Source organism: Anopheles gambiae, chromosome 2 (genome assembly GCF_943734735.2).
Source record: "Anopheles gambiae chromosome 2, idAnoGambNW_F1_1, whole genome shotgun sequence".
NCBI lineage: Eukaryota > Metazoa > Arthropoda > Insecta > Diptera > Culicidae > Anopheles > Anopheles gambiae.
Genome location: NC_064601.1, coordinates 68175820 through 68189161, shown reverse-complemented (window position 1 = coordinate 68189161; position 13342 = coordinate 68175820). Strand labels below are relative to the sequence as shown.

Here is a 13342-nt window from a genome sequence, read left to right as displayed (position 1 = left end):
ATGTTAATGCAGAGCATGAGATAGCTGAAAAAAGTGGAATCTCTTTTGCGTAATTTTTTGCTGAACGTGGAACAGAACATTGCCTCTTTTCAGTGTTTGATTTTTAGTATTTTTTTTCGTTGGTATTTTGTATTCCTGATATCCGTGTGGTCCATTATAATATTTATGTTTTTAAATTTCATGGGACATTAAGGAAAAATCAGAAAACAGTTCCACCAGTGAGCTCGTAGAATAACGCGTTACTTAAAGGGGTCTAGTAGTATGTTCTTCGCGTATTACGCGTCCCACGTTACACCATACGACAGTGACGAATACGCGTCGTAGCGGATCAAATTCATATTTTCTCCATCACTATCACTAACCTGATTTTTTCGTTATGAAAGTTTAATTCATAAGTTGCGCAAAACAAAACAAAAAATGAAAATGTTAAAGCTCTCTCTCTCTCTCTCTTTCTCTCTCTCTCTCTCTCTCTCTCTCTCTCTCTCTCTCTTTCTTTCTTTCTCTCCCTCTCTCTCCCTCTTTTTTTTCTCTCCCTCTCTCTTTCTCTCTCTCTCTTTCTTTATCTCCCTTTCTCTCTCTCTCTCTCTCTCCCGTATTTCCCTGAATAAAACGATGGAAGATATCCACCCCCTGTGTCCGTTACGTTAGCTATGGATCATCCCTTACATTAAACGCGTTCGTTACAACTTCGATAACTTCGTTTTAAAACGATAATGTCTACGTGTTTCATCTGACATGAAGCTATTGGCATTGTACAAAGTGGTTCGCATTTAACAGCATTTCATTCCTTTCTTTCAATTTATGATTCTAGCATTCGCACAACTTATTTGTAGCCATTTCGATTCGCAAGTGATTGTTTATTGCAACATGAAGTAAACGGCAACTAAACATTTCCTACTAGCAAACTCCCAACACACACGAGAGGGTATTCTCATTGAAGAAGGTTCCTTCTGGGCATTGTAGATGCGTTGCGACCAGCTCCGCGTTACAGCTGTAGTAGTACCGACAGTGGGCAGGATCAGCAAACAACCCCGGACGCACGCATTCGTAAGGAACTATCGTACCGGGTGGCATGTTGGACCAGTCACGCTGCACACACTGTCCTTCGACGAACATTTGATTGGCCGGGCAGCGGTACAACCGTGGGCGCAGTAGACGATTTCCTTGTACCGTTTCCGCTGCACAGATGTAGTAGATGTTGTTATTTCCCGGCCAGGCCGCCATTTGTCCCACGAAGCTGCAGTTGAATTGTGGCGTTAGGCAGACGGTATCGTTCAGCGGTAGGGAGCAATCCCCACTTGCTGGTGAAAAGGCCGCCCCTCCACAGTCCATATTAATCGCCACTGGATTGTTGCCGTTTAGGAAGCACATGTGGTACTGCCGACAGTTGAACGGATCCGGAAACACGCCGGGCGTGTTACACTCAAAGCCACCTCCCCCGGTCGGATTGCACGACCCAATGCTGGTAGAGCATCCTCCCTCGAACTCGTTACAGTACAGGCCCTCGTCCGCGTTGCAGGCTTCGACCAAAGATGGTTCCCATACCGAGCCTATCTTAACGCAAACGGCCACCGTGTTGCAGTTGGCGCAAATTATACCGGGCGCTTGGCGGTCGGCACATGATGAAGTTTGAAATTGTGTCACCGACACTACATGGCTTCCACCGGTGGCACTAACCAAATACTAAAATTGTAAGTTGAGAATGAAGAATTATTTGAAGCATTTAGTCAAGCAAATACTAAATTATGAGTTCAATTTCAGCAATAAATTAGTCGTATACTACAACAAGACAACAAATTACAACTGCAGTACATGCAGTATTCACTTGATTCACTTCTTATTAACGATGTCCACAAAAAAAAAACTTTTTCTGTCGGTGTTTTTTACCAGTTGCCCTTTCTTGAAAATGGTTTTGATTACCGACAGTGTTCAGTGCATATAATGTTGCCGATCTAAGATTGCATCACGACTTTGGTACAATAGACGGCAAAGTTTGTATCCCGATCCACATGTTAGACGTACCACCACAAATAAAGCCAATCGCACCGGCAGAGTTAACATTTTACAATGTTGTAACCCTTTTTACATCAATACCAACTGCCCAATAGTAACCGCTACAGGGCAACAACAGCTGCAAGTGATAGGACACGTGGGCGAAAGTACTGGAACGAGTATGGAACTACAAATGAAAGTATATCGCCAATAAGTTTTTCTTTTATACTGCATCATTTCTATCTCCTCGAGTGAACAGATAAAAAACAGCCTGATAAAATCATGTACTGCTCCGCCTGGAAGCAATGTTTCTGATGCAGAGGGAATTCTTTAACGGTTCGTACTTTATCACACTCGCACGATCACGCAACCAGACTAGCAAGAGGAACACCAAAAAGGTTACCATTATCAGTACATTTTGTACCTTTGTTACAATCAGTTCACGGGTTCAGCTTGGAATGGAAAAATAATGTAATGTTTTGGAAGATTTTTAGGAAAGACCGTAAAATGGGGGATTTTTGCTTTCCAATTGCTCAATGTTGATTTTGTGCCTGTGCCTTAATGTCATAAACCTGTACTCCACCAGTCTATTTGCTTTCTTAGTTCTATCATTTTGAGTTTGGTGTGGTGGGTGATCGAAAGAGTTGCCATTTCTCCTTGACCATTTCCATTCCCTCCAAACAGGAACCTAGAAACGTTGTGGGTCATGTTTCCGGTCCCGGTTTCAGCATTTGTAATGGAAAAGAAAGCAAAACAAACACGCAACTGTTGGAGTTGCGTCCCAGTTAATCATTGTTTCCACACATTGTCTCAGCTTGTTAACATTTCTCGTAAAATGTGTTATCTTTTGCCAATTTTATTTACAAATTTTACTTACCTGCTCCTCAAAAATTAGGCTTCGGTGTGATCTATTCAGATTCTTGAGGCTTATTAGAACATAATATAATACAGTATAAATTAACAAAACAATGTGTATTGTAAATAAAAAAACCCATTATTAAGTTGAAGGAAAATCAAGCTTTATCTCTTAAATGTAGGACTTTTTATTTATCCTCTTCTGCTTTTTTTTTGTTTGCTTCACTAACGGCTAAATTTGTGCCAGCAAAGATATTGAACAAACGAAAACTAAAAACATAATTCAAATGTTTAATAAAAACCGCAAAACGAATGATCCTGGTTGCGAAATTAACACATTTGCACGCGCACGCTAGAGGGCCGTTGTTGAAAACATTCGGTTCACATGTACGCAACTGAAATGTAATTTTGATTATACTCTTTTTCTTTTTTCCTCTCCAATTGGATGCCCCCCCCCCCACAATTACACACTCAATCGATTCAAAGCATTTCTCTTTACGATAAGCAGCCATGTATGCAGTAACGCTAGAAGTTATAATAAATATGTTCTGGCCGATGTATTTTTACGGGATGCTTTTGTTCACTCCGATCAGTTTGTAAATAATATCTAAGCATCGAAATACGTTTCGCTTTTTCTCGTGGCATTATCCGTGTCCCCCACACACGCACACACACAGCTGCATACAAGTTTTAATAGGAAAAAAATAAGCACAAGGAACGTGTGAACTACAAGGATATACATTTATATGCGCGCTCACTTACAAAAAAGCAGTCATTGTGGATCTCTTATTTTCATTGCACACACACACACACACACAAACGCTGCACAAAATACATTTCTCGATGCATAATTGGATGTACTGCGCTACCATCATCGGTGGTCTCTTTCCCCACTATGGTTTGGTCGGCCAGCTCGTCCACGAACCTTTTTAATGCCATCACCCCCCCCGGAGTAATAAACAACACACACTCACACGTTCACAAAATGCGTTAGTTTCATCTATTACGGATTTAATTTCATTTGTAAATATCCTACATACTGAAGGGTTCATAAGAAAAGCACTGTGGAAAGATTATACAACACCCAAGCGCTGTGTATTGTTTTTTGCTTTCCCCGGGGAAGGAAAATCAAACGTAATCGTTTTGCGTGTAAATGTTGCGGCCCTTGTGTGTATCTACACTTCATGCGACAGAGGATCCCCTTCAATTTGTAATCCTGCCACTTATTCGGGTTTTATGCTTTCATCGGATAAATTCCATATTATACATTTAAACCGACTCGAAAAGCGTTCAGGTAGGGAAAGATACATTGTTTCCTTCAGTTTTAAATTAAAAAAGAAATCATTTGCGACATGTACGAAAAACTAAATAAACAAATCATTATTTGTAACATAAGAAAAATAGTCCATTTTCAAGCAAATAGAGCAAACGACTCCGCTCGCACGCATGCCACACAATGTCATAAATAGGTGCAAACGGTTGAAGATAAATTGCGAAAGCGCACCTGGTGCAGCAGATAGGAAATTGTAATGTTAGCAATTTAGGCAAGGATTAACACTATTCTTGCTTCAAACAACTGTCACGAAGCCTTCACATTCCGGTTTAGAGCGTCATGCGGTAACGCAACCAGCATGACGTTACTATACACACACTCGTGTGTATATTCACGCCCGAGGATAATAGCACGCAATAAGGACACTCACATTAACTCACATTAACGAAGAGAATAAAGAAAAAGGACAGTTCATCGGTAGTAAGAAGCTATTTATGCAATCAGAGTATGCAATGCAAATGCGCATCATCCACGTTCTAATTCTCCACTTTCAACAACTTGAGGGATATCCTGTTCAACTGACTTTTAGCTATAAATGTAACGTCTTGTTCGTTATGATTTTCATTTCTATCACGCCCCTTCCAAGTTTTCGTCTCATTACAAACGTTTCTTTCGTTTTCTCACGCGCGCACACACACACACACACAGCTTGTTTGAAGGGTGACAATGATGCAGTATTGCGTCGCATATTGCAGCGCCGATAAAGATGCAAATTGTAGGAAGCTATTAGCGGGGTGTTTTTGATTTTATAATAAAACCTTAGTTTTCGCGAATTTTTCGTCTTTCTCGAATCCCTCCATGTTTTTTCTCGTTATTTTTTTTTCTTCTTCTTCAGTATATCAACTTCGATTTATCGTACTTCTTTGCTTTCGTCATTCATTTACGATGAATAAGCTGGCATGTTTCTTTTTTTCCGGTCATTGTTTAATATTATGAATAGCTCATTGTCCACTGTTATGTGATTTCATTGCCACTGACAATGGGAAAAAAATTCAATGGATCTGTGTTCGGACTGATTTTAGGCTAGATCAGTGACTACATTTCAGTTAATGAGTAATGTTGTAGTAGTTAAATAAAAAAGAAAAAAAAAACGTCGTACATCATTTCGGCGATTGCATGTTCGCATTAACATTTTACGGCAGGATGATAAACAGATGAGCAGAGCAGTTGACGAAAGCCATTGGTTTTCCGGTTGCATTGACATTAATATCCAATAATTGAATTATTTGATAGTATTGCCACACCGATTCAATGCCGACCCTTACTAAATAACAAAACAGTATGTGCGATTTGTCATTTTTTGTACCCTTGGTTGACTCGCGATGTTCTTATTCATTGCCCAAAAAAAAAAACATAAATATGTAACTAAATCCTGCAAACTGCGTCGATACATAAATAGTATTAATATTCACTTACGTTTGCTAACTCAAAATCTGTATACTTTTAATCAGCACTTGTCCATACATTTTACACTGTCTCCTTGGCTAGAGTTTAACTGTTTTCTCTGTTTAAATCATCATTCGTTACGATCATCGAATTACTTAGCGTCAGCGGTATTTTCGCATTATAAATCCTAGGCTCAAGGAGAATAGGCTTCAACAAACAATACGGGAATATAAAATGTAAACAATAAACTCAAGAAAACAAAATACAATTTGTTTTCTTTTGAAAAAACTTACATACTACAAGGGTATAATAATGGGCATTTGTATCGAGTCGAGCGGGGTTCGGCTCACGTTCAGGAAATCGTGTGATGGATGCATCTGCTCCTTGTTCTAATTTGACAAGCGAGGGTACGCCCGCTGCTGTACTTCCAATTGATTAGGAAAAAGGTTTGCTGAAAAAAAACTATCCTGCTGTCTGCATAGTGATGTTGGTCGAGTGTGTTTAGGACTCAACGCGTTTCTTGTCCTTTCGCTTTTTCAAGAACGACGGCGTTCGCAATCCTTTCTTCTTCTTTTTGTCCTTCTTGGGGGATCCATCGGTTGAAATATCCTGCAACTCAGAAGGAAGGCACATTTTTAGAATATCGAATGCACGAATCCAATCGTTGTGATTATGACTAAGCCAATGTTTAGCTTGCCTCTCTTACCTCTTTGCTGCTGTGGGAAAATGTGCTCATGTGTGCATCGGATTGTTCGCCATTTTGTACTTGTTCGCCTGGGACAAAAATTGTTGAAAATTGTCATGATAAATTGCATTGTTTTTTTTTTTTTAATTCTAACACGGCACACTTTTGAAAAAAGCTAAATTATATCAACAAAAACACAAAACATGCTTCTACTAATCGTCGCATTCAGAAATATTAATTCTCTTATTGTTGTTCTCTCCCATAGTCTCGACGATCGTTGTAAATGACTCCTGTAACTCTTTCATGTCATGCTCCATCTTACAGAACACTCTGTTAATTATTCCGACTGTGATAAAGACATCGATTGCCGTAAGCTTTTCATACTCTGAGTCAGTGTTTTCTACCATATTGTATTCCTGTACTGACCAGTTATTTTCCACGAACAGTGTACTATAATTCACGCCGGCAGCATTGTTATTACAGTCTGTTCTATAATGCCAATTTCGTAATGCACCAATTTTGTGAGAGTTCCGAAACGTCGGGTAACGAATATTTTCGCCATACGCTTCTGGTGAATCGGTAAATCTGGGCATGCGCCATATAGCGCATCCGTCTGTTAAACGCCAAATAGGCACCGCAAGTTCATACGAAAGCTGTGTTAAGGGATTGTTTCTATTCGCACAATGGAAATGATGCACTTTTGCCATATTTGTGGCTACACGAAATCCATTGTAATTATTTGTCCTAAATGTGGGATATACGGCACCTAGATCTAAAACATCATAATATAGGATTGTTTTTTTCGAGTTCGTTGTTCAAACAATATTTGTTTAAACATGTTTAGGAGAAAAAGAACAAAAATGTTAGTTTCATTCATTTTTAAATTAAAAAAAACATTGAAATACATACATGTACCATACACGAAGTATAGTCACTAAAAACCGTCCACCACCACATTGACAGCAACCAATCTGGTGTGCCCGGACAATGGAAAATTACTCTTACAACATGATACTTTCTACCGTGAACATAACCACCATGCATTTCGAAAATCAACTTTAATTTCCGATGCTTGGAAGTTCAAAGTAGCAAAAGATCACTTAAATCGATTTTTTCTTTACTCACTAGTAGCACGTTCCTTGCTAATTCATACACCTGAAACTCCACTTTCTGAAGACAAGTTTAGTAAAATATAAAATAACAGATTCTGTTCCAACCAACAAGCAAAACACAACACATAAACATTTCAAACATAAAACAGTAAAGCGATCGATCGACCGCCTACCAAAATGGTATTTGTGGTTGTTTTTTCGTACTTACCATCGCTTAGTACCACCTCTGGCTGGCTTGGTTTGGGCGCTTGCTTAGTTTCTATTCTTAGGACGTGATGTTCTACAAAACAACCAAATCGGACGTAAAAAGTGGTTACGGTCACGTTTTTCGCTCAACTTTATCTCACAAAAATAAAACAACTTACCTGCTGTTGTGTCTTCCTGCTCCGACTGGCTAGGCGGGCTGACGAGCGAGGCGCCCTTGGCAGGGCCGCTGATCTGCAATGAGCTCAGTGCTTCCGATTCGGAGAAATCAGTATCCGTGCCTGTAAGCACGTGATGAAGGTCATTGGTTATTTGCATTACGGATGCGTGTATACAAATGTCAGGGACAGGATAATTTTACTCACCGTCACCATGTCGCTTCTTTTCGACCGTTTTTTTGTATTCGTTCAGCTCGTCGTCAGTTACGGAGTCGAATGGATTTTTCGCGTACGGTGCCTTGTAGACAGTGGCATTGTGCTGGTAGCCACGTTGAATAATACCCTTAGAAGCGGCACCCATTAGTACTACATGATCTCCAGCGGCCGAAACATTGGCATCTTTCAGCCGGTTTGCCTCATCCCACGAAACTCCTTCCAGAATGTGGGACTGTGGTCCAGCCGATATTTTATCGGCTCGGCGATTATCTTTTATCTATGCACACGATAGTATTGCAAAAGAAAAAGAAATGGATCGAGTATTTTCATAAGCTAACTTATGTTAGGATTTATGTCAAATATCTTACTGCCGTTAGAGTCGCTTACCTGTTGCTGAATTCTTTTGAATTCCCGCGGGTTCGTGTTTGTCGGCACAAACTGATGGGCATGTTCGATTTTAACAGGTGTCGACGAGTGCGTCGGAGACGGTTCGGCGACCCACTGCACGAGTTCAATGCACGATTGATGAAACGATAAAGATGTTAGAAAGGATTGGGTTAGACCAAACTGTACGATATATTATTTGTATTTACATTTATAGCTGTAAGATGTAGTGGATAACACGATGCACCATAATGCCATCATCATACAGTGCGGTGAGAAAAACTGAGTGTTGTTTTGTTTTCGAACTAGATTTTCATGTAGAAGCTACAATAAAGCGCCAACGTTTCGAACAACATTTAACAGTTCAAACACAAAAAAACAACAACTTCAGTTTTTGCACAAACCCACCGGCATTGGTTCACACAAGTGGCTAGTGGCCTTTTATTGTTAATAGATTAATGTGCTTGAAGTTAGAGTAACAAGGTTCTTTTTGTAGTGCCGCAAGTTATCCATGTTCTGACACTAGTTACTACTTTCTGTGCTTTGCTAACAACGCTTCACGCTAAATACACTGGGCGTTGAAATGTATGTTATATTTGATTTTGTTAAATTAAAATCCATTTCATTTTGTAAGACGATCAATCGGCTTTTGTTTTGTTTTTGTGACAGCGATTAAAGTAAAACCTTAGCAGTTGTTTACGCTGACAACTAATTATATGCATCTAAACACATTCAATGTACGAGTATTAATCTGTGTTGTGTATCTTTTGCACAATGAATATTCTATTGTTTTCACCGTGGAATGTTAGTTACTTTCATTTGTCAGCAATAGATCTTGTATCTTCACTAAAAAAGGAATGTTTTTAAACATTGGTAATTGGTGTTTGCGATGAATAAATGTTTCGAATAACATAAATAAAACAAATTAAATAATTCTTTGGTGTGGTTTGACAAAATAACAAAATATTGCAGCTTGTCTCATACCAAATACACCAAATATGTTAAAAATAAAACGCGAATAAAATAAAACATTCTTCGCTGACCGACAGCTTCGTTTTTTGGTTATTCATAAATTGCTAGTATAATTGAAATAAAAGCACAACTCCTGTTTTTTGTTTTTTTGTTTTGCTGGAATAGCTACAATTAGTTTGTGCATTAGAATGTATAATAATATAACACACGAGCCCTTTCCAACCTTTTCCAAAAGCAAGTAAAATCAAACTACAATTGTTTGTTAGTAGCATTGAGTAAATGTGGTGTAAAGGAGAAGACAAATACGTGCGTAAGGGTTCCAAATCCAACCGACGAATTGCTAAGATCAAACAGTCAAAAGATCAATCTCATGACCGTTAGTTGTTTGGACCGAAGGCGTTATTAGACGAAGCCATTATAAAGTATTTAAAAATCGCTCATTGCTTAGTGTCAAATGCTATTAATAGCTGCATTAGTTTAGGTTTCCTTCAATGGTAACAATCTCTACCTTGGTAATCTTCTTCGGGTCTGGTGTACCAGTTTCTAGCACCTCCACCTTCTGGTACACATTAGGCGAATTCAGCCAACGAGTGCGATCTCCAACCTTACGCGGATCACCCTTACGCCAAATGCTGAAATGTGAGAAAAAAGCAAAAATATTGTTTTTTTTTGTTCAAAGTTCATAATAGATCCTGTTACCCTTTTTTCAACATACCCTTGCTTGAACAGCTCCTCTTCTTCGATTAAATAGCCTAATGATGACACAGCTGGTGGTACCTCAATGTCGTTGCGTGGTTTTGGAACATCGCCCTTTATCAACGGATTGCGGAAGATGTAACCGGTACGGAAGCCGGCGTTATCGAGCATTCGCATAAGGGCTTCAAACTCGGAACCCCCAACACGCCACTTCGGGGTCTGAAAACGTTATGGAATTGAATAAAATTGTTAATCATACAAAATCGCCTATCGCATAAGTATCGCGTTGATTTGTAATAGAGATATTGAAAAGCTAGTCTGCTCACCTTAGTAAGTTGTCCCTCCTTATTATCCGCCGTTTGAGCTGATGCTGCCTCCTGTCCCTCGCCCGATGGTTTGCGAGCAGCATCGTAGATAGCTTTACGGGTTTCCTCCGGGATCAAAATCAAGTTTTCCAAACCAACAGGCAACAATTTCAACTGAGCTTCGCAGGCATGCACCATATGGGTGACATGATAGAACGCTTCTTCAATAGTTTCTCCACAACACAACGCTCCGTGATTGGAAAGCAGCAATACCTTGGAAACTGGTCCCAGGCTGCGCAACAGTTTATCCTTCTCTTCCGGTTCGTTCAAGGCTTCGGATATAATAACAATCAAAGTCATAGAAGAAAAGAGTGTATCAAAATATACATAAAACCATTAATCGACTGTCAAAATGTCTAATCATTGAAAATCGTATGTAGCTTCATTCAGAGATAACGAAAGATACGAAAAATGCCGAACGACGCATTATTCTTTAATTATTATTTGCAAAGTTTCACTGTATTCATGAAGCGAGAACGTCGAATACAGCCTTCTCTTACGAGGTTTGGTTATGGTATGTTGGTTTGATATGTATATATTTTCATATAAACAAGAAAACTGTGTTCTGGTCAAAAACAGCTCAAACAAAAAATATCCGTGTAGTATTTAGCACCAGCAACGTTCTTACCTCCGGCATACGTGTGGAAGGCTATTTCTCCCAAGAGGGCAGTGTGCTTCGTGAGCGGTTGCAATCCTTGCTTTAATGCCGATATGGCGGTTACGGCACTGTAAGCTACATATATTGCACAACGAATGTCCGGTCTGGCAGCATGTATAACGGAGTGGAGGGTGAACTCTGTGGAATGAATAGGATACAAACATGTTGCAATAACAAAAAGGGAAAAAGCTCAAACACATTTCCCGAAATTAACAGTCGGCTACTTACGATTATTGTTGATCCCGAAATTAGTAGTGCCATGTTCGACGATCTGCCCCTGCATGTTCACCTTGTTCAGCGAAGAAGCAGTAACCTCATGAAACAGCATACCGTAGGGGTTGACGAGGAACAGTTCCTGGTCGGCATTGAGGCGTGCCGTTATCTGGCACGCGATTCCTTGCGTCCAGCCAAACAGATCCATCAGCCTAAATGTGGCCGCAAGCTTGCAGCGAAGGATCTTTTCCCCCTTTTCGTAACCCATCGACTCTACGCCACGAATGTCGTTGATCGGCACTACGCAATTGGAGCTTTTGAATACGCTACCAATGCGAGCCGCCGGCATGCCCATGATGTCGGAAAGTTGTTGCAGTATCGTCGATGATCCCTCGCGCATCTGACCGTCCACGATTCGTTCCAGTTCCTCACGGAACAGGCGCGAGTTCATGATTGATTCCACGCGCTTACGTCGTTCCATCTCTCGCATGTCCGCCTCGATGTCGGCCGGGCGCGGCTTCATGCCCTCCTCTTCGGATACCGTTTCCAGCCCTCCATTTGTATGAATTGTTGCCGTTTCGGTTTCGGTTGCCATCCTGCAATGATTTTTTTACCCCCAATATCTATTAGCGATAACATAGCGATACCTTGAATCTTTTGCTTCTTGAGAATGCTCCTCTTCTTCACTGCTCGCGAATGATTAAATATTGACATTTACGATCGCCTACTTGATTTCTGCACTTGGCTAGTTATTAGAGGTGTAGGCCCAGCCCTGGCCCAGCCCTATGGATGATGACTGTTGATTCGGTTTTGTAACTTTGCCCAGTACTCTACTGTCTATTTCTACTCGAGATCAGATTCGATTATCTAGCCGTTTAACGCAATCTGACACGATTGCGAGAGTTCAAAAGAATCGAACACACAACAAGTGCAAACGACTAACAAACACCAACGCTGCGCCGCGCATACAGACTGTTCCATTGTATGTCGGAGCCACTCTAAACTTGGTAAATATATAGAAATGATGTCATCTCTATCAATCTATGAGCTCTTCGGGTCATTTATGCTCTCGCGCGCCCCCTGTTTATTGCTGCATTTTTTTATGTTCCATTCAATCTCGTCACCCCGCTACGGCGAACTGCACGCACACACACAGGCAGGCGCGCGTTTCCTCTCAATCTTTTTTTTCCCTCACTCGCATACACCGAAATCCACCTCATGACCGCATTCACCCTAAATGTATATGCTCCCACCATCCTCTTTTCCTTATCGATGGGGCATGTATAGCGTGTGACATATATATTATGCATACATAAATCTATACGCCCGCATGCGTACGTATGGGTGCGCAATAGAGAAAATTTGGAATCCTTAAAACAACGCACACACAAAAGCACACGCATGTCGCGTATACACGATTGCGGTGCATAGAGCTTCGTTTCACCCCATCTTGCCCTCTTCAGCACAACACCACTTGGGCGAAGTTGTGCCATTCGTGTTTCTTTTACAGCTAGTCAGCCAAACTTTTCCTCCTCATAATACCCATCATCATCATCATCATCATCATCACCTCATCTTCTTTTTGATTGACCGCAACGACTACACACACGCACACATGAAATGCCGCTCGCACATAAGCCGTTTCCAAATTCGAATGATATCGCACATACAGCGGCACGCCCATCCGCGAGAGCCCCTGACAATTTAGATTCACTTTTTGACCTGAGCCCACTGTTGGATCGGGGACCTATTTTCGGGCATATCTATTCACCAATCAAACACTGCACATATCAATTGTATTACGCTAGCAGCACCCCAAGAAAGCAGATATATCTTTGTCTAAATATTATTCACCTGTCTGCACTGTTTCCGTTCCCAAATTTTCGTTCAATTTCGCCTCGGCGTCTTCTTTCTCTGAGCACTTGAAAAATTTTCTACCGACGAATGTTGCGGAAATAAGGTTAGCTCATGACGGCCATTTTGACAGATGATGTGTATAAAAATGGTTGCACAATTTAAGATACGATGTGCGTGGTTTAATTCGGAACAGGGTAGTCCGTAAGTATTTTCGGTTGAATAAATTACACATGCCGATTCGAGAGAGCTTAACCAC

General features: G+C 40.6%; 2 protein-coding genes across 7 annotated transcripts; both read right to left on the bottom strand.

Annotated features, from left to right (window-relative positions):
• Positions 1 to 836: 836 nt before the first annotated feature.
• On the bottom strand, positions 837 to 2209 carry LOC1275116 (uncharacterized). The gene is made up of 2 exons (XM_314340.3): positions 2023 to 2209; positions 837 to 1683 (listed from the first exon to the last, which is right to left on the bottom strand). Exons 1-2 carry the CDS (start codon positions 2059 to 2061, stop codon positions 898 to 900), a joined length of 825 nt encoding a protein of 274 aa, XP_314340.2. The 5' UTR covers positions 2062 to 2209; the 3' UTR covers positions 837 to 897.
• A 2385-nt stretch (positions 2210 to 4594) lies between these two features.
• Positions 4595 to 13163, bottom strand: LOC1275115 (protein hu-li tai shao). 6 transcript variants are annotated; one of them, XM_061648260.1, is made up of 12 exons: positions 13084 to 13163; positions 11245 to 11825; positions 10987 to 11154; positions 10320 to 10630; positions 10013 to 10212; positions 9806 to 9929; positions 8329 to 8442; positions 7933 to 8218; positions 7729 to 7848; positions 7572 to 7643; positions 6273 to 6340; positions 4595 to 6181 (listed from the first exon to the last, which is right to left on the bottom strand). In XM_061648260.1, the coding sequence occupies exons 2-12, from the start codon at positions 11822 to 11824 to the stop codon at positions 6068 to 6070; spliced, it is 2157 nt and encodes a 718-aa protein (XP_061504244.1). In that variant the 5' UTR covers position 11825; positions 13084 to 13163; the 3' UTR covers positions 4595 to 6067. The 6 variants fall into 6 exon arrangements, with proteins under 6 accessions (XP_061504244.1, XP_061504247.1, XP_061504243.1 ...); XM_061648263.1 differs by having other exon boundaries at positions 4595 to 6175; positions 13084 to 13162; XM_061648259.1 differs by having other exon boundaries at positions 4595 to 6175; positions 12800 to 13137.
• Positions 13164 to 13342: the final 179 nt, after the last annotated feature.

Excerpts from the sequence above, each read along its gene's own strand:
- LOC1275116 (XM_314340.3), bottom strand. The coding sequence starts at position 2,061 with ATGTTAACTCTGCCGGTGCGATTGGCTTTATTTGTGGTG. Across the intron at positions 1,684-2,022 it reads GATTGGCTTTATTTGTGGTG|TATTTGGTTAGTGCCACCGG; the intron begins GTACGTCTAACA and ends TTACAATTTTAG.
- LOC1275115 (XM_061648258.1), bottom strand. Across the intron at positions 8,443-9,805 it reads ACCCGAAGAAGATTACCAAG|TGGGTCGCCGAACCGTCTCC; the intron begins GTAGAGATTGTT and ends GAACTCGTGCAG. Across the intron at positions 7,849-7,932 it reads AAAGAAGCGACATGGTGACG|GCACGGATACTGATTTCTCC; the intron begins GTGAGTAAAATT and ends ACGTGCTTACAG.